This window comes from Electrona antarctica (genome assembly GCF_951216825.1).
Source record: "Electrona antarctica genome assembly, chromosome: 18".
In the NCBI taxonomy this organism is placed as follows: Eukaryota; Metazoa; Chordata; class Actinopteri; order Myctophiformes; family Myctophidae; genus Electrona; species Electrona antarctica.
In genome coordinates, this window is record NC_136799.1 from 38,669,193 (window position 1) to 38,689,511 (window position 20,319).

Sequence of the window (20,319 nt, forward strand, 5' to 3'; positions counted from 1 at the left end):
CATCTGACCAACTTGACAGAGACCTTTCCAGCCATACAAGAAACTACGAAAATAAACAAATATGTTTGTGTGAATTTTCTTGCTATGGGCTACCTGTAACATACAGGAAAATAAAAGAGGTATCTGGCAAGAGAATTAGATCAAAATTATACGTATTGGACAGTTGTTTTTTAATCAGCTCAGAGGCTCAGCGAATGTTACTGCAATCCACAGAACAGTCAGAGAGGCACAAAAGCCTGGCAATACTTGCCACTTAGTCTGAGTGGTGTGAACTGACTAAACAAATGGCTCCTGAGCCACTGCTGCCCGCTGCCGCGATATGTGGACTTCATATAACAGGGTCTTGGGTCTTGCAATACGTCATACGTGGCCTAAATACCACTATAGGTTTAACCTTGTTAATTAACAAACAGCAGTGATTTATGTTCACACACGTTATGTGAAGTCCACAAGATGGTCACATGTTTTGGTATGTCACCAATTTCACCGTAACACCACCATGCTGGAGACCGAGGATGGACAGGCATGATTTTCCCATCAGGACACGCCCTCCTCATCTAGACTGAGTGGCAAAACATTGAGCAGCATGGAGTGTTGGAGTTTGGAAGCGCTCGTTGGAAATCACTCAACTGTCCTGCGTACCACCTGTTTCTAAATGTCACATAATGCAGGAGGCAACAAAATGTTGTGTTATTGAAAACAAGCACTTCCAAACTCTGACACTTAGAAAAATAATCAAATGCAGGGCATTTCTTGACAGAAAGTTAGCTCATAACGTTTCTATGGTGGATTTTTATGAAACAAAAACTTTGCAGATAGAAAGAGGATAATTCAAGTTTTTCATACAGCTGCAATGTTGGTGAGTTTAACATTGTTTAATGCAATCAGACAGGACTTTTCTGTTTGGATGAATGGGCTGGCATAACCCACCTGCAGACCTCGATCTGGTCCTCTGGGGCTGGGGGGGGGGGGGGGGGGAGACAAAAATGGCAATGTGGCAATGTCCGAGATCTACATAGAAGCCATGTCGTTATTAGAACCCATCTTCTCTTCTGTGACAGTGACATTCAGAAATGTTCCGAGATTTTCTGTGAAAATGCAAACACGTTTTTCTAGAGGTGCTGAGTTTTCATTTTGTGTGACATCAAAATCAGTGTGCTTGAGTCAAATACGAATGAAAAACATGTGAAAGTTTAAACCGAGTTTCGTTCTACAAGTTCTCACATGTTGCATGTTCTACAAGTTTTTCTACATTTTACAAAATATTCGCCTTAACCACGCCCCTGTACTCATCCATGCAGCGACAAAGGTTAAATTGCACAGCAGGTCTTTGTGAGAGACATACAATATGTGACGCTGATTTATTTATTATTTATCCATGGCAGGTTCTTCCAGCTGTCATAAGTACACGTTGGATGGCGATGTGATAAACCTCCTTCCATAATGCAAATCATCTGCAAGTATAGACCAGAATATGTGTAATCTCGACAGAATTGCAAATTAGGGTAAACTGCAATGCTCTTTTTGAGCACAATAATGGATCTTGTAAAACAGTTTGTTTTTATTTCTTTTTTTCCTTACATTTTCACTTATACAATATGGGTATTATTGTCACAACAGGACAAAAAAGCTTGTTTGAGATCCTGTCTAATGTTCAAATATCCTGTGCTTATTGTCTCTCTAGATCAGGGATTTTCAACAGGTGGTCTGTGGAAGTATTGCCCATGCATTTAGTAATGTAGGATTTGTTGATTTAAAAAACAAAACTCATTCCACTAGTTGAGAAACAGTGAACTGAATGACCTGATGACCGTCCATGTAGTCATTTACTGACAAGTTGGAGGTCAAGCAATTCAACACAAAAAGTTAGAATCTCAAGAGATAAAAGTCACGAGTGTGATGGTTTACTTTTATGTTATTTGAACTTTTAATTCATGTCAATGTCAGGATGCTAGGGGTTGGTATAGGTTGGTATACTGTAGGTATACAGGATGCATGCTGGTTGGTATAAGTCTAAAAGCTCTAACCACACCAAAGGGTCACCATGCAACTTCTTGGGTCCAAACGGTTGCAAGGAGTTAACTTAAAAGTAGTAAACGTTTCGTTTACTACTTTTAAGAGACTCTTAACTGACCTCACACTAGAGGAAGGCATATGCACCTGCTTTCTGTAACATTTGGTTACAAGGTTTTGTTTCTGTGTGTATGTGCTTGTGTATTATATTTGTTGTACTGTGTGTCCATGTCATGTATGTAAAATGTAAATGTTCTTATTTGTATACAGGGCGCCATTGAAAAAGAGACCCTGGTCTCAATTGGATTCCCCTGAAATAAAGGTTACAAACAAACAAACAAAACCGTCTCGACCCTTTGGTGTGGTTTGGGACATTGAATTCCATGCGTTGAATCACTAGGGTCAACGTGGGTCAACGTGCAACCAGACATATCACACCGCAGGGACAACGCTAAAACCGTCTCGACCCTTTGGTGTGGTTTGGGACATTGAATTCCATGCGTTGAATCACTAGGGTCAACGTGGGTCAACGTGCAACCAGACATATCACACCGCAGGGACAACGCTAAAACCGTCTCGACCCTTTGGTGTGGTTAAGGCTTAAGAAAAGGTGTCAGTCAAAGCAGAACCTAAACCCACCAAGTAAAAAAAAAGGTGTTCATTACATCATACACAGAAAAGCCCTCAGTGCAATCGACACTGTGTGTGTCAAAAAGGGATCATCCTTTTTTAGACTCCAGAGTGAAAATAACAGTGAGGGTGAAAGTTTAAACATAATGTTTGCTTGCTCTACAAGTTCTCACATGTCACATGTTCTACAAGTTTTTCGATTTCTCTTTACAACATATCGTCTCTGTCGGGTGTAAACCTCATGTGTCCAAAACTGTTAATTTTCAGGATTAAAATTCAAAAGTAGCAGATAGACTAGCTCGAAGCACTGTGCAATCTGATACTTTTTATGCTTTTGTATGACGCTGTTGTATGATCGAGTAGGCTAGGACATTACTTTTTAAACATGGAGATAAGAGGTTTCTGCCCGACAGCAACGCTTTTAACCTTAACCACTTTCAACCCTACAGTATGCTGGGCATGTTATAAGAGTGAGGGTTGTTGTGGTTTTCGGTTGACCAACCATGTGGTCTAAAGAGTCTCCCTCTAACTAACGGTGGTAAGTGATGTTTCAGTCTGACTCGTGTGCGCAGAGAACATGATGACAATAGGCAGTATCACACAACTTCTGAAGTTTAATACACACATCAAGAAAGAATATACAGTATTGGACAGTGGACACATGGCGTGACCAGAAGATATGAGACAAGGACAAGAACAGAATGGATAGGAATAGAACATGCATCTCCAATCATTGTGCACAGACATCATCAGTCTCTCTGATAAAGTGTGGTCATCGTATCACATATCAATTATGATTAGAGGATTGATTCACCACCTGTGTGCACTGGGTCAAGCAGATAAAGGTCATAAATCATAACAAGGTTCTACTGACAACTTGATGAACATTCTTGACAATTCCTGTGTCTGGCATTTAGTTCCCACTGTGCACTGTAAAGTCCAGAGTGTTATGTACATTGACACTCACGATTTTACTGCATGCGCGTGTTCGTGCGTGCATGTGCGTGTGTGTGTGTGTGTGTGTGTGTGTGTGTGTGAACTTAGTGGTCATCTAAAACGAAACACCACCTCTACAACCTGACAGCGTAAAACCAGGGCTCACATTGCAGCTTATTAGTTAACTCACTGGCACTGCTAAGCAGCGGCGTGCTGTTGAATTAAAACGTACCACTAAATCTGTGTGTGTATGTGCGCACGTGCGCGCGCATGTGTTAAATAGTCTAAGTAGGCTTTTATAGTAGTTTAATGAATGTATTGGATAACGAACATTACAAATTGTTTGCACCTCCTGTTTCTTTCAGTTAAACAGTATCTTTAGATGTTCCATTTAGACCTGTTGAACCTATAGCTTATACCTTTCAGCATCTATGTCATTTTAGATGTTATAGCAACATTATTATTATTATTATTATTATTATTATTATTAAAGGACCAAGCAGTTCTGAAAGAACTTGGTCCTTTTTTAAAATTGCTATTTCTTTTCTTCCGCCAAAAGTAGCAGTTCTGGCTGAACCGTGCAGTCGGTTTTCGCGAAATTTGGAGATATGGTAGAGGGCCATGCCAAACGGTGAGGATGCGAAGCCCACAACCATTGGCCAAAGGGTGGCGCTATATTGAAAATGCAAACTTTGACCAGGCATAGCTCATGAACCGTTTGACCGTCGGCAATGAAACCTTGACACACATATGCGTCTCCTCATGCCGAACAAGTTCCGCGCTGTTACTTTTGACCTCTGACCTCTAGATCACCCGCCATTTTGAATTATATGAAAATCTATTAAAATGCATCTCCTCCCAGGATCTTTGATCAAAATGCACGAAAACTTCTACATGTGAACTTTGGACCTATACGGACATGGGAAAGTATAGTACGTTTTTGTAAGTGAAAAAATGAAGGTTTTATGAGCCAATGAAAATTGCCGGAATTGTAATTTATTTTCTTCCGCCAAAAGTAGCAGTTCTGGCTGAACCGTGCAGTCGGTTTTCGCGAAATTTGGAGATATGGTAGAGGGCCATGCCAAACGGTGAGGATGCGAAGCCCACAACCATTGGCCAAAGGGTGGCGCTATATTGAAAATGCAAACTTTGACCAGGCATAGCTCATGAACCGTTTGACCGTCGGCAATGAAACCTTGACACACATATGCGTCTCCTCATGCCGAACAAGTTCCGCGCTGTTACTTTTGACCTCTGACCTCTAGATCACCCGCCATTTTGAATTATATGAAAATCTATTAAAATGCATCTCCTCCCAGGATCTTTGATCAAAATGCACGAAAACTTCTACATGTGAACTTTGGACCTATACGGACATGGGAAAGTATAGTACGTTTTTGTAAGTGAAAAAATGAAGGTTTTATGAGCCAATGAAAATTGCCGGAATTGTAATTTATTTTCTTCCGCCAAAAATAGCAGTTCTGGCTGAACCGTGCAGTCGGTTTTCGCGAAATTTGGAGATATGGTAGAGGGCCATGCCAAACGGTGAGGATGCGAAGCCCACAACCATTGGCCAAAGGGTGGCGCTATATTGAAAATGCAAACTTTGACCACGCATAGCTCATGAACCGTTTGACCGTCGGCAATGAAACCTTGACACACATATGCGTCTCCTCATGCCGAACAAGTTCCGCGCTGTTACTTTTGACCTCTGACCTCTAGATCACCCGCCATTTTGAATTATATGAAAATCAATTAAAATGCATCTCCTCCCAGGATCTTTGATCAAAATGCACGAAAACTTCTACACGTGAACTTTGGACCTATACGGACATGGGAAAGTATAGTACGTTTTTCTAAGTGAAAAAATGAAGGTTTTATGAGCCAATGAAAATTGCCGTTTTGTGAAATTGTGTCTTTACTTTGTTCTGTTGTAGTGCCTGTGGCTTTGCTGACCTCTGCTGGTCTAAAGTGCCTCACCTGTCAATCACCTGGGATTTCTGGCTCCCACACCCTTAGTCAGCTGTTCTTGATTAGTTGCAGGCTATATAAGTGGACCTGTGGCCAGCAGCTCATTGTCTCCCAAACACCCAAACTGAACAGTTGTGTTCCCTTTTTGTCTCCATCAGACCGAAGGCATGGGGAGAGAGTATGTTTTGCACTCCGTCCGCCCGTCCGTGTGTCCGTGTGTCCGTCCGTCCGTCCGTGTGTCCGTCCGTCTGTGAACAGCTAATCTCTGGCACCGTTGGCTTGGTCGCAGCCATACTCTGCACACACACTCCCTGGATGCCAGAGCTGAACCTCTGCTCCAAAATTTTCACATTGGCCTGTTATAGCGCCACCAGGAGGCCGCTTTGTGCAAAACAAATGTTTTGACAGTACACCTACAGATTTTGTCCAAACATTACGCAAATTGGTACACAGTCTCTCTAGAGCCATTCAACGAAACGGGTCTTTCAGATTTTTCAGACTCCATCCTGATTGGCTACGATTGGCTTCCAAAGTTTGCAGGAGTGCTCCGTTTCAAACAAAATGCTGCAAATCATGAACACATCGTGTGATTTCCGTGAAATCTTGCACGCACATTCCCACTAGGCCGAGGAAGAAATGCCACTTGAATATTTTCTACTCAGCCTCATGGTGGCGCTATAACTGGCCGATTTGTGTTTTTACCTATAACTGCACCGATCTGTGTAAAACCATGTATGCACACTCCCTAGAGGTCAAGGAAAAACCTTTGCCTGGAATTTTTCACATCTGCTCTTTATAGCGCCACCAGGAGGCCGACATATGTAAAACACATTTTCTAATATTACTCCATTTTATCCAAATTTCACGCTAAAATCGGTACACATGCTCTCCATAGTCATGTGATCATGTGATTTGTTTGATTTCTCATAATTATCCATGATTGGCTACGATTGGCTTCTAAAGTTTTCAGGAGTAGCCCGTTTTGTAGAAATCGCCACAACTCCTCACCGCAGCATCCGATTGCGGTGAAACTGTGCATGCCTATTCCCACTATTAGGCTGAGGAAGAAATGCCACTTGACAGTTTTCAAATCAGCCTCATGGTGGCGCTACAACAGGCCAAGTCGCGTCACACACACACACACACACACACACACACACACACACACACACACACACACACACACACACACACACACACACACACACACTTTCCTATCCTCCTGGTGGAGACCTGTGCCCAGAAGGGCACTTTTTCTAGTTGTTGCTGTTATTAGTTAAGTTTCAGATGGGCTGGTCGTAAGTATTCTTGTCAATCAGTCCCTGTTTTGCAATGCAGGATTTTAAATAAATGTGTAATATCTTTGTAAACTTTTGATCTGACTTTGTGTCCTTTTATGTTAGCCCTTGGTTGAGCCAAGTTTAAAGGGCCGTAACAATGCTAGAAACTGATTTGTTTAGTGAGAAACATGTATAAAGAAATTGGAGAAAGAGACTGCTTTCCCTGAACTGAATAGGAACTGAACTGGGACTTTTCAAGTCAACAACTTAAAGTGGGCCCCATTTGTTTGTTTTTCATGAATGTTCAAAGCTGTTTATTTTCTCTGAAGTTTAATAATAATTTTTCAGTTAACCTTTAATCCCTGTTTCAGACTAATTTCATTGGTTTTCACTCATTGAGCTCCTCATCCGAATCTGGTATATTTTCTGGTTTATACGCAGTCAATTCATAAATCTTTATACCCACCTTATCATTAGTTATCCTTGTGCAACTTGCTACAAAAAGACTGAATGGTTTTGCTTGTTAGCTCGGTAGGTAGAGCTCTTGCCTTTGCAACACAAAGTCATGGGTTCAAATCTTGGCACCGCCAACTCTGTGTATGAGTCTGCAAGAACCTGTACCTGCCCCCCACTATAAAAAACCGACCCTGTCACAATTCCATGGTCTTTTTCTCAAGTTTAGTCTTCCATGTTTCTTGTGCATATTATTCTTATTGCCTTCCTGCTTGGTCCGGCCTTATCGCTGCTTGCAGCGATCCTTTTCTAGTTATTATTACTATTTTTTTTTAATAAAGGTTTTTCAGAATTTAGAAGGTGTTTTAGAATCGGCCGCGATCTAAATGGCTTAACGACATGAAAATCCCCAGTGTCAAATCAACTTTAAAAAAGCCCTATCTCATATACTATTTTCTAAACGTTTTGAATAAAAACAGACCAAATGATTGATTGATTTATTAATAGTTTGCAGAATTACAGTACGTTTCAAGTACAACTCAATACAAAAAAAACTGTTAACTGTGAGTGGACGACACCATAAAGCATTACACTTGTTTACAATAGGGCCCACCATTGTAAACAAGTGTAATGTAATGTAATGTAATGTAATGGCTCCTATTATGACCAGTGTTAAATCATCCATTTAGGTCCATGACATTCTAATTTGCTCAACTGCTCCACCTGTGTTTGTAATACATGCAAATGTTGTGCCGTCAACTCAAACCTAATTATGAATATTTAGAGATCTGTATCATGACTTCTTCTCCAATTCATAAATAATGAATATTATGCCCGAGGGCACGAGGTGTCAGTTAAAACTAAAAGAAGCTCAACACACGCACACGCACACTTATGCACGCGCACACACACACACACACACACACGCACACTTATGCACACACACACACACACACACACACACACACACACACACACACACACACACACACACACACACACACACACACACACACACACACACACACACACACACACTCCTCTCTCTCTCATATCATACAGACACAGCTGTAGTAAAGTCTGTTACAGGGCCATTTCCTCTTTCTTTCCCTTCCTGGGCCCCCTCATGCGGCCCCTCCCTCTCAATCTGACCTGACCTCCCACCTCCATCAGCTGATTTTGGCCACGTGTGACACTGAGGCCTCACTGGTACTCACAAGTATGCTGATTATTTATTTACTTAAAGCGGCACTATGTAACTACTTTTGTTTTATGAATAAAATGAAATGTTGTCCAGTCTGTATGGTAGAGCATGTATAGTTTGAGGCCATCGATATTGTCCTTTTCTTTTTGCTGAGGTTTGCGTGATCTGCGCAAAAGGACAGTTAACCCATTTTGGGCGGGAACCCCTTTTGGTGTTTTAAACATTGTTATAATTTAGCTATTGAAAAATAGCAGATCTACAAGCTCATAGCGCACCAGGTCTGCTATTTTTGAAAAATCGTGAAAATATTTATTTCAGAAAACTGGAGGATTTAGAAGGATTTTTTTAAATTTTGAGGTCAGGCCTAAATGGGTCAAATGATAAGGGACAATATCGGTGGCACCCAACTGTATGTGTACAATATAACTTATACAATTGGGGTGGTTGTATTTTGTCTCCCTGCTATCAGACATTTAGATCGTGTCAAAGGTCATGTCACAGAACCTGAGCAAGCAGGCCAGCTCTATTAGCTCAATGGTAAAAAATAAAAGCACTTTAAGTCCAACATTTTACATAGTACAAAAGTATTTTGGCATCAAAATATTCTTGAATATCAAAAGTAAAACTAATCAATATGCACAATGTCCCAATTCACAAGTTATCAAAATGTGTCAATCGTTCGAAAACACTACAAGCTCACAAGGCATCGCATCTACAAAGTAATTTTGAGGTGTAGTGGAGTATAAAGTAAAATGGAAATACTTACTAAAAAGCTGCACTACATGTGACTTGTGAGAACTACTTATTTAGAAGGAAGGCATTAGTAGAATCGGCCTCAGGTCCTCAGGTCCTGAGACCTTAGGTCACCAGTATTTTGGCAATGGCTACTGCTACCACTCGACACTCATGGAGACACCCCCTGTCCTTTACGTCAGCCTTTCCTTATCTATACCCCTCCCTCCTACCAAAAGAAAGAGCTCAGTACACGCCACAGAGGTCATGCAGACATGCCTCTGTCTCACATGGACATACAGTATGTACTTAATTGGATCTCACCCATCATATACAGGCCTACTGTACATCTTCTGTTGCCCCACATTTATGAGCATAGCTGAGGAATCATAAGTGGTCCAATTGAAAGACACAAAGTCCCACATTTCCTGTGTGAACGCGAATGACTTGAAAACTTGTTTTCACCCGCAGTAAATGATTGAGCGTGCAATTATGGAATCGCATTCCATCTTCTACAAAGCTAAATTTGAAGCTTTTGAAAGTCTGTGAAGTTGTTGCCTTTAGATTCAAACCATATCCTGACCTTGAAGTGATATTTTTGGTTAGAATAAGTATTAAACAGCTCTATATTCATTCCTTGAAGTGTAACAGTAACAGGGGTTTCCCTGTGTCTTCAGCTCTTTAACAAAGATAAATTACATTTTCAGGGTGCAATACTAATTTTATCCAATCAGGAGAACACAATTGGAACTGAAACATTATACAATTATGATAAATTATCTTTTTGGGCTCTCCTGATTGGTTAAAATTGTCATCCCGAAATGAAAATATAATTTCTTTACTACCAGTTAGACACCTGAGGGCAAGAAGCGTGCACGCATCCGCCTGGGTGACAGCAGACTGCTGGGCGAGCACTGGCGCTTTGGAATGGGGGGTCAGATCAACATACATATCCGCCTGGGTTACAGCAGACTGCTGGGCGAGCGCTGGCGCTTTCATGGGGGGTCAGATCAACATATGGAATGAATAATGTACTGGCCATATATGGAGCGTGTCTTGAGTGTACAGGGTTTGATGAGGTCAGATCAACATATAGAATGTCAGAACAGGTCAGCTCCATATATGGAGATCTAAGGGTGGCAGAGGGGGCAGTGTCTTGAGTGTACAGGGTTTGATGAGGGCCCAGGTAGGGCTGGGCCTACTCAAGTAAAGTAGAGACACTCAAAATGTATTACTTAAGTACAGACTGTACAGTAGTACTCAAGTAAATGTACTTAGATACTGTCCACCACTGAAGATGAGGCAGGAAGACTTGGCCTGCACAATGCCCTTGGCCTTAACCCCATAATGCTATGAATAAACCAATGATTTTGGGGGAGCCTATACTGCCCCGTCTGTCTCTCTATTACTGACCTCTAGGGACCTATCCGAAATGTAGGCATAAAATCACAAACAAAAATAAATCTGAAAAAAGTGGCCATTCGTTTTAATTTATGTGAATTATTTACAATTTGACATGGATAATTTTTCTAAATGACCTCCCAACCTTGACTTTGTTGTGCAATGTTGCCATCTCCTGGTGTAAAAAATAAAAAAAATCATAATACAAAATAAAATAAATTAAATGAATAAATAAATACATTAAATGATTGCTGCATCAATGACTGAAGAACTATTTCACTGAACCGGAGGGGCTGCTCATTAGATATTAATTAGGACATCCTTATATGCAGCTGCACCGATCTTACTGCTTTGTTGTATTGAGCCTTTCCTCAGACGGCTCCCTGACATGTGCTTACACCTTTAAAACACCAGGTGGCAGCCCAGCTCAACCTTCATTTGTTTCTCAGACTGAGAAACAAATGAAGGCTGAGTTATTCTTTCTTTATCTTTCTTTGTGATGACAGATATGTCTCTAATGGTTTTCAATCAGTTACTTTCGATATTTGTCGTACGATGATACATGTGTATGGGGGGCTTAAGTAGTAGAATCTCCACAATTTACCCTGTTTAATAATAACACAACTATAGGCTACCAAAATACATTTGACACAATCAATAACAATGCAATTATGCAACCACCACTATTCTTGGTTGAGATCATGCATTTCTCTCCCTTTTCTTCCACCGAGTCATCATCAGTGATACCCTGCAGGTTCAACAGCGTGTGTCTATGAATATGCAAAATGTCACAGCAGTAAAGTTTACATACAACTCATCACTGTCCCTACACACTGAGGGTGTGTCACAATAGGACGTTATCCATCCCCTGGGGAGCAATAGGGTTTTTTCTTGTCTTTCATTCTCATTTACAGGGCAGTTTTTTTCCCCCTCTTTTTTTCTCAAAGCGTAGGGTGACAGGGCTCATTTCAATCTGGTTCAGGTCCAATCTATTAGGGTGGGAGGAGAAGGGTCATAGGTCAGAGGTTATAGGGGTCCCGGTGTCATCAGGGTTATGGGGAAGGGGAGTCAGGGGGACCTCTGGTGTTGAGGACAATCCCAGAGGGATTGCGCCAAAAATCCTCCAAATTCCACCAGTGTACTCTCTCTGCTATTCCCCCGGTGGCTTACCAGTGGGTGTTAATGTGTACTGCATGAGTACACCCCGAGGGTGAAAGGTGAATCCCCCTGCCCCTCCCCCACCTCCCCTCACACATTATGCTACTCCAACAATGAGCATGGCAACAATGGCAGCTACTCGAAGTTAAGCTGGAGATGAGTTGAGGAGATGCATTGTTTAGTGTTAAGCATTGTCACAACATCAATGAGGCCTCTGAGGGAGAAAAAAAAACATTCCCAACTTGCCATCCCTTGGAGGCGGAGAGGGGGGGGGGGGGGGGGGGAAGCCTGCATGGTGTCTCAGCCAGTTTATGCACTGACCATATGCTCTTAGCGAGCGTGAGGAGGACCCAGGTTCGAATCCGACCCCCTGTCCTCCGTCTTGTCTCATATGTCTCTCCTCTCTCCCTGCCCTTGGTTTCATCTCTTTCATCTCTCTACACTAGTAGTTCTCAAACTTGTTTATGTCAAGGACCCCCAAATTGATATATATTGGGCCGCGACCCCCATCTGAAAATATGTTGTATCAGGGACCCCCAGAAGCAAAGATGTGTTAAAAATGCGTGTTAAATTATTTTTAATTATTATGATTTATTTTTGTACTTTTGTATTTTTTATTTTATTCAAATATTTTCAATAATGCACTTCAGGATTTTTTAGCAGATCCATTGTATATCTCCTATTTTTAGCCAAAATATGAAAGGTTGAAATATTTGTGATTCTTTATTAACTAATATTGCTGGATCCTCCCCAAGAGGACCCCTGGGGGTCCCTGTACCCCACTTTGAGAACCAATGCTCTACACACCAATGATTCTCAGCCTTTTAAAAAGTCTGCATTTTGATATAGGTCACCAACTAGGCAACTACACAGAAAAATCTGTGTCAATTTAACTGTGAGTGTGTGCAAATGAAACCACGTGGACCCATTTGGTTCCATTTGTACCCTCTCAGAGTTTAGAGTTACAGGCCCGTAACGCCTCAAGGACCCCTGGGGGTCCGTGGACAACGGACCTCATGCTGAGAAACATTACTCTAGTCTAGTCTATAGGCCTACTGAAATAAAAGATAGAATGCCAAAAATAAAAAAAACGTTTCCATTTATTATGAAGTGAAAGCACTTCAAGGATCGTCCCTTATCTGAATTTTATGGGGGCAAAGGTTTCCTCTCTTATTTATGGGGATGAAAGCTTCCTTATTGTAGCAGATTGTGGGGTGGTCCATGTGACTATCCATGTGAAGTTACCGAAATTAAGAGTGTGATGAGATACGCAAATCCTACGCATTCCTGTGAGTAAAAGATCATTTAAGATGTTAATAATTCCTGTAGTTCACCCGGTATATATCACAGTTTTGCATACAGTTTTGCAACAGAAAAAAAGTGATACACAGCAAACTCCTAGTGGTAATCTATTTGTACAAACTTGAAGAGGGGCTACGGCTACGTCCTCTCGGTTGGGGCTCCTCACTGGCAGTGGAGCCAGTAGGGTACAATAGAAGACTGTAGGGAATACAATAGAAGTGGCAATACAAATGTGTACCAAAGATTAATTGCCAAATAGATTGGGAGGAAAAAGGGGGTAAAAGTAATTGACATAGTCTAAAATGAAAAAGAGTTTGTAAAACTGCAGAGTCAACAGTTCACCTGTTGACTGGTGATTGGATATGGAGAATAATCACGACTGTTGCACCAACATGAATTAGCTTCCTGGGAAATTATAGCTGGATTGATGAGATTACTAGAATGTAATTAGACAGGCCGAGTTAAACCACGCCAGACCTGACCAGATCCCACACTCTGTCCTCCTAAATGGAGATCTCACATAAGGGGACGCTACTTTTAGGCTTTTAGGGTTGACCACCGCAGGCTGTAAGTGTGTTTGACCTCAGGCTCAACAGATGTCCATCGCTAATCAGTGTTATTAATGTGGCCTGGATGCGACCGGGGCTGGGGGGGGGGGGAACGCCTCTGATCAATAATAATCCGACCATAGTGACCTTGTCTTGTCGGGAGACGTGTGAGAATTTTGACCCCCAAACTCGCCCCAACCTTCATGAGACCACGGAGCATGACACATTCTGACTCCACACCAGACTATGACATTATATTAGTTTACTTCTCCACTAAATTATTCCTTGGGTCAATATACCTACTTGTATGTTTAACCACTTAAGACCTATACTTCATTGTATGATGAATAATGAAAATAGCAGATATATAAGCTCACAAAGCGTCACATTGTGTGAGTTTATACATCTGCTATAGATTTTTTTTTATAGATTTCTTAGCCCAAATTAGGGATGAAGCTCAGTGCGGGTGCCAGTTTTCTGTTCCCAATGCATCAACGTCTCTCTCCAAACATCCCTTATAATATCACAAACAATACAATAATGATGAATGATGATAAATGATTAATGAAAAAACACTTCTAAAAACTTAAAACACACCATTCAGAGAGGCACCCATCGATAGCACACATCCCTCCAATCTCGCCTTCAGAGATGTCTCGTTTTGCAATCCGAGCAAGTACTGTACTTAAGTACACTTTTGAGATATTTGTATAGCCTACTTTACTTGAGTATTTACAATTTACAATACATTTACTTCTACTCCGCTACATCTTGGATCAAAATATTGTACTTACTCCACTACATTTATTTTTGAAAACTTCAGTTTTTAGTTACTTTGTAGATTTTGATTATTCACAAAACATACATTAACCAGTCCTATATCATTTGAAAATAGCTGATCTACAAGCTCACAATGCGTTGTAGATAGCTAGATAGCTATTTTCAAAATATTTTTATACATATGAAAAGTTGTGAAATGGAACATTCTGCACAATGAGTACTTTCTACTTTTGGTACTTTAAGTACATTTTGATGCCAATACTATTGCACCTTTACTCAAATGTGAATTCCGCACTTTTACTTGTAACAGAGTATTTCTATATTGCAGAATTCATACTTTTACTTCAAGGACCACTTTGCCACTTTTCAACTTATCTTCATATAATTGGTCCTCACTAATGTTCATGATAAAATACCACAATTTATTTCTACTGAGTCTGTGTCTCATAGGAAGGCTGTGGGCAATTCAGAAACCACCAGTGACATCATCGTTAGGCAGATATTTTTTTAAACAAAAAAAAAATATATATATATATTTAGATTTGTATTATCGTGAGAACGATGGCTTCCATTATCGCATTGCAACTTTTCAGGAATATAAAGCCTGCGGTTTCTATTAGCTTGATTTCCCCATTGATGATGTCACTGGTGGATGGGTTTCTGAACTGCCCACCACAGCCCTTCTATGAGACACAGACCAAGTAGAAAAAAATGTGTGAAGTGGTCCTTTAAGTATAACATGTTAGTCCCTTTTCCACCACTGGAATACACCTTATCCCAGGTCACATTATGTTCAATTCAATATGCTAATGTTGTGTTGTGTCAATTTACCCTTTGTAATACCAATTAGGAAGGAGATCCACAAATTACAACAGAAACAGATTTAAAATTTAAATCCAATTGCCATTTAATTGTGACAATTGTGTTGTGTTGTGTCAATTTACCCTTTGTAATACAAATTAGGAAGGAGATCCACAAATTACAACAGAAACAGATTTAAAATTTAAATCCTTTTAAATCCAATTGCCATTTAATGGTGACAATTGTGTTTGAAATGCCATACCTTTCAATAAAATGCAACTCAGGAAATACTCATGAATAATTCCTGAAATAAGAGAGAAGTTATTTTTAGATTATTGGACATCTTAAGAACCTCAATTTAGACAGTTTCGTATGATTTGAACTATAAGGTTATTGATAAGGTTATGGGTTATGTGCAGCAGGCTGCAGCCTATGTGGGCAACACAGCACTGATATTGCATTATTTACTACTGTTATATCTTGAGCAATTAGGCTTCCCCCCCACGGCTATCAATCAATTAATCTATCTGTCTATATCTATCTATCTTGAGCGAACGCATTCAATGTGTGATCAACAACATCTAAGCCTGAGTCATTGGAACAACATTAGATGTCTTAGGGCGTTTATAATTGCTCAAATATTTTCAGTTATTAATGCCATGAATGGCCTTTAAGGCTGGGCGTGGCGCAGGGTGCCTTTCCCCGCCTCCTATGCAAACGAACGCGCCATTTACCCGGATCAACCGCTGCAGATATTTCCGAGTCTCCTCCCTCTTTTACTTTATCATCTTATAACAGGATATCTCACTGGCGCGAAAAACGCACTGTGCTGCTTTTCTACTAGAGACTGTCTGACACGGCTGCCCGTTCCAGGTCTCGTTCTTGACGCTTTTTGTGCGAAAGAAGAAGCAAACCTGCGTCGGAATCAGGAAACCCTACCGTCTCTCTCCAGGTTGACGCCGGGCTCGTCTCGCAGCAACTCGGGACAGCTTTTTCCATTTGTCTCATCTCGGCGTTTTGGGAGTTTGGAATTTCTCCCCTGCGTGTCGTGATTTGTGGATAACATTAAACCTGGTGAGTGGTTCGTTTATTCATCGCTGAACCGGGTGGTAAAAGCTGCAAAGTTTTGGAGGAGGAAATTGAGGGCAATGAATCAACCCTCATAAAAGCCGTGCCCTTTTTCCCCCCCTTTCCTTTTTTACAACCTAGTATATAACAGCGGCAGCCCCACTTTTGTCTCTAAACCGGCTTACATGTCTGTCTGCCTTTCTAATTAGAACAAAGCGCAGGCTGCATTTCAGGACATGGCTTGTTTGTATTAGTTAGTCTACGCCAGACAGACTGTCCAATAAAACTAGACTTTTAGATTAGCATACCATTTTTTTATACGCAAATAATAATTGTGCATAGTAACCGCACAGTACCACATACAGGTTATAAACTGGCTTTATGTAATAACCTTGTGTGTCTGTACTCTGAGTGGACAGTCCATCACTGCAAGGCGAACATCCGCAAGATGTAATCAATTATTAATGTAGTCCCATTTGTAGAAAGTGGGCTGTGCTATTAGATCGCCTAATAGTCCATTAGACGGGGCTTTGAAATGTGATCACATCTGCTGAAAAGTGACGTTTAACTGCTTTTAAAAACCACACTGCACGGATCGTGTTCGCTAATTTGTGACACTTTTGTTCCTTCAGGTTGTAACGTGGACCTCATTACAAGTCTCATTCATCAAGAACACTGGTGTCATTTTTTCCGCCCTTATTACTAGTAACCAATTCTTTACGGATTTTACTAGAGAACTTTAAAAAGATGGAGTTCGACTGCTACCAGCACTATTTTTACGACGGCCTCGACACCGAGGAGGATTTCTACAAGTCGACCGCCCCGAGCGAGGACATATGGAAAAAGTTCGAGCTGCTTCCCACCCCTCCCATGTCACCCACGCGGACACTGAGCGTGAGCGGTGCCGGTCCCAGGCAGGGTCACCTCTCAGCCGGGGACAAGCACCTCCTGTCCCCCGGGGACAAGCTCAGCTGGCTGTCCAAGGTGCTGGGACAGGACGAGGAGTGCGAGGGACAGTTCCTGCCCGACACGGAGGAGCTGTTTGGGATTAACCTCAGTTCCATCATTATTCAGGACTGCATGTGGAGTAGCTTCTCTGCCAGCAAACAGCTGGAGAAGGTCAACGAGAGACTGTCATCATCATCATCCTCAGCAGCGGTTGCAGTAGCCCAGCAGGCTGCCCGCGTGCCACCCGTGGTGGCGCCCCAGATCTCAGTGAGAGCCGGCAAGGCGCACTGCGCATCCTCATCGGCATCACCTAATGCGTCACTGACCCGCACTTTGGCGTCGGACTGCGTTGACCCCGCGTCTGTCCTCACCATCCCCGCAGCAGCAGTGGCGAGCAGCTGCAGGAAGCTGCCTGCAGCATCATCTGGCTCCGAGTCGCACTCCGATTCCTCCGGTAAGTGAACTGACCACGATGTACCGAATGACCCCACCCTTGCCTCCAGCATTGCACACAGTGAAATCCTCAGTTCTTTTAACTCTGAGAGTGTACACACTACACAGATGTGAACCAACTGGTCCATTTGGTTCCATCTGTGTACACTCTCAGACTTACAAACGGATATTGTGAACCCTGATGATTTTACTGTGTACATGCCCTCTAACAATGCGTAATTTTGGAGGGCTGTGCCTCCTGCAGAGCACCATATCGACTTGAGTCAAGTCCAAATTACATGATGTTCCGCCGGTCAAAAATGTGACATTGTCTGATATATGACAGGATCGCAGCCACATCCTGACACAGACATTTGATTTATTTTTAAAAACGCGCCCTTGTCCAGTTAAGCGTTTGGGATTCCTCTCCTATAAGATAAACCCCATATTCTTGCTTTGCAATTGGAGTGCAGTAGAGTGGGTGTGTCTGTCTGTGTGGATGATTTATTGCTTTTACACACTGTTGGCAGCCTGTGAGAGAAACTCTTTCAGTGCCTTTTAAATGGCGTGAGCCCTCTGACTTCGAATGAATAATACTTCAGTCCCCAACGCCTGTGACAATAGCCTGAATTCCTGCAGAGCGCTGACACGCATGACCTCGACTCTGTTAACATCTCAACCAGTCCCCTGCACTCTGACTGAAGCGAAGGAATGCTGATTTGCATACCTACTTGTCAGTGGAAAGTACTTCCTTCCATCTAGTTTAGTATTTATTGCTAGAAGTGCAATTTTGACGTTCCACTCAACGTTTGATGTGGCTTTGCAGTCTACTTGGGGGGAATTTTTTCTCTGATCTTGCACATTGCAAGTCACTTCAGTTAACATCATCTTCTAAATGCCTAAATCGTGTGTAGTGACCGGTGTTTTTTTTGTCATTGCTGTCACAGATGAGGACGATGACGAGGAAGACGAGGAAGAAATTGACGTTGTCACCGTGGAGAGCAAGCAGAACCGGGCGCGGCTGGTGCGTAGCAGGAAACCGATGACTGTCACTGTGCGAGCTGACCCTTGCCCCAAACGCTTCCATGTGTCCGTCCACCGGCAGCAGCACAACTATGCCGCCCGCTCGCCGGACAGCGAGCCCGATGAGGAAGAGGACGATGACGACGATGACGACGACGACGATGAGGAAGAAGAGTACGAGGATGAACCTCAGTGCAAACGTACCTTCGTGGAGTCCTGTCAACAGCAGCGGGCGGCAGCGTCCCCGTCTACCTCGCTCTCCCAGTCCACATTTTCCACAGACAGTCAGAGCTCGGACGCGGAGGACACGGACCGCAGGCGGAACCACAACTTCCTGGAAAGGAAGCGGCGGAACGACCTGCGTTCCCGTTTCCTGGCACTGCGGGATCAGGTGCCCGGCCTGGTGGAGTCGGCCAAAACCCCCAAGGTGGCCATCCTGACCCAGGCCACGGAGTACCTCGCCCAGCTGCACACCAGAGAGAAGCACCAGGTCCTGGAGAAGAAGCGCCTTAAAGCCCGCCAGCAGCAGCTCCTCCGCAAGCTAGCTGAGCTGAAACGCTCCTGAGGTCCAGACAACGTGGGGTCACAAAATAAACTGCTGCATTCTTAAGCCTAATTTGTACTCCATGTTACGACGGTGTCAACTTGCCAAAAAGAACAGATCCACAAGCTAACGACTACACGCTAACGACACGTCGCATTCAGCTTGTAGTTGTTAGCTCGTAGAAGCACACTCGCACGATGGAGAATGAATTAAGCTTTAGCCAAGTACCCTTCAATGTCTAATCGGCTGTCACTTTTTCAAAAAAGCTACAGACTTTATATAACAACATGCCTCATCTAAAAGGATATGGACTTCTGTTTATCAATAAATGCCTCATTCATATTGCTATGGGCTTCCTATGACATAAGTTAACTCTTTACTGGCCTATGAACCCATTGTGGGGAAGGCTGGAAGTTAGAGCTCTGTATACTTTTTTTTTTTTTGTCTTTATTTTGCACAATGTTTGTAATGGTGAAACGTTGGTAATGGCATAGCTTAGATAGGTCCATCGAGCCTGTTTTTTGTTTGCTGGTTTTCTCAGTGGAATGTCGTTTGACATGATTATCGTTGCACACTTGCATTGGAGTGAAAGGTGAAAGTCTTGCTGTGTACATAGGAATGGGTGACACATGACAGATTGTTTTGCTGTATAAATTGTTGTGTAAATATAGCTTATTTGCTCCAGATAAGGAGATGGAATCAAAACAGGAATTGAACTGCGCTTCTTTCTATAATAACATACCAACAGGGAGCCTTTATTTTGTTAATAAAAATCTGAAAAAAATTGTTTAAAAAAAATAAAATAAGAGTAGCACTGCTGTACTTTATTCACAGGTCACTTTGTGATGATATTTTCAAAGCTTTTCCTCTTGGCTTGATTTTGATGCATGCTCATATCACCAGAAACAATTAAATTTTGATACCATATTTGCATACAATCTTGGTGCTCATGTCTTTTTATTCTCCTTTTTATTTGTGTGTCACAAATGCATCATTGAATATCTACATGAATCTTGAAAAAAAATCAATTTATTGTGACCAAACCAACAGAATTGTGATGTGCTCATCTCTAAATCATGACTATACATTTTTAAC

At 42.0% G+C, this 20,319-nt stretch overlaps 1 protein-coding gene across 1 annotated transcript; it reads left to right on the top strand.

The window, feature by feature from the left end:
* Nucleotides 1-15,964: 15,964 nt before the first annotated feature.
* On the top strand, nt 15,965-20,162 carry LOC306941638 (protein L-Myc-1b-like). The gene is made up of 3 exons (XM_079527198.1): nt 15,965-16,283; nt 16,910-17,679; nt 18,605-20,162. Exons 2-3 carry the CDS (start codon nt 17,025-17,027, stop codon nt 19,243-19,245), a joined length of 1,296 nt encoding a protein of 431 aa, XP_079383324.1. The 5' UTR covers nt 15,965-16,283; nt 16,910-17,024; the 3' UTR covers nt 19,246-20,162.
* The last annotated feature ends 157 nt before the right edge of the window (nt 20,163-20,319 follow it).

Excerpts from the sequence above, each read along its gene's own strand:
- LOC306941638 (XM_079527198.1), top strand. The coding sequence starts at position 17,025 with ATGGAGTTCGACTGCTACCAGCACTATTTTTACGACGGCCTCGACACC. Across the intron at positions 17,680-18,604 it reads GTCGCACTCCGATTCCTCCG|ATGAGGACGATGACGAGGAA; the intron begins GTAAGTGAACTG and ends TTGCTGTCACAG.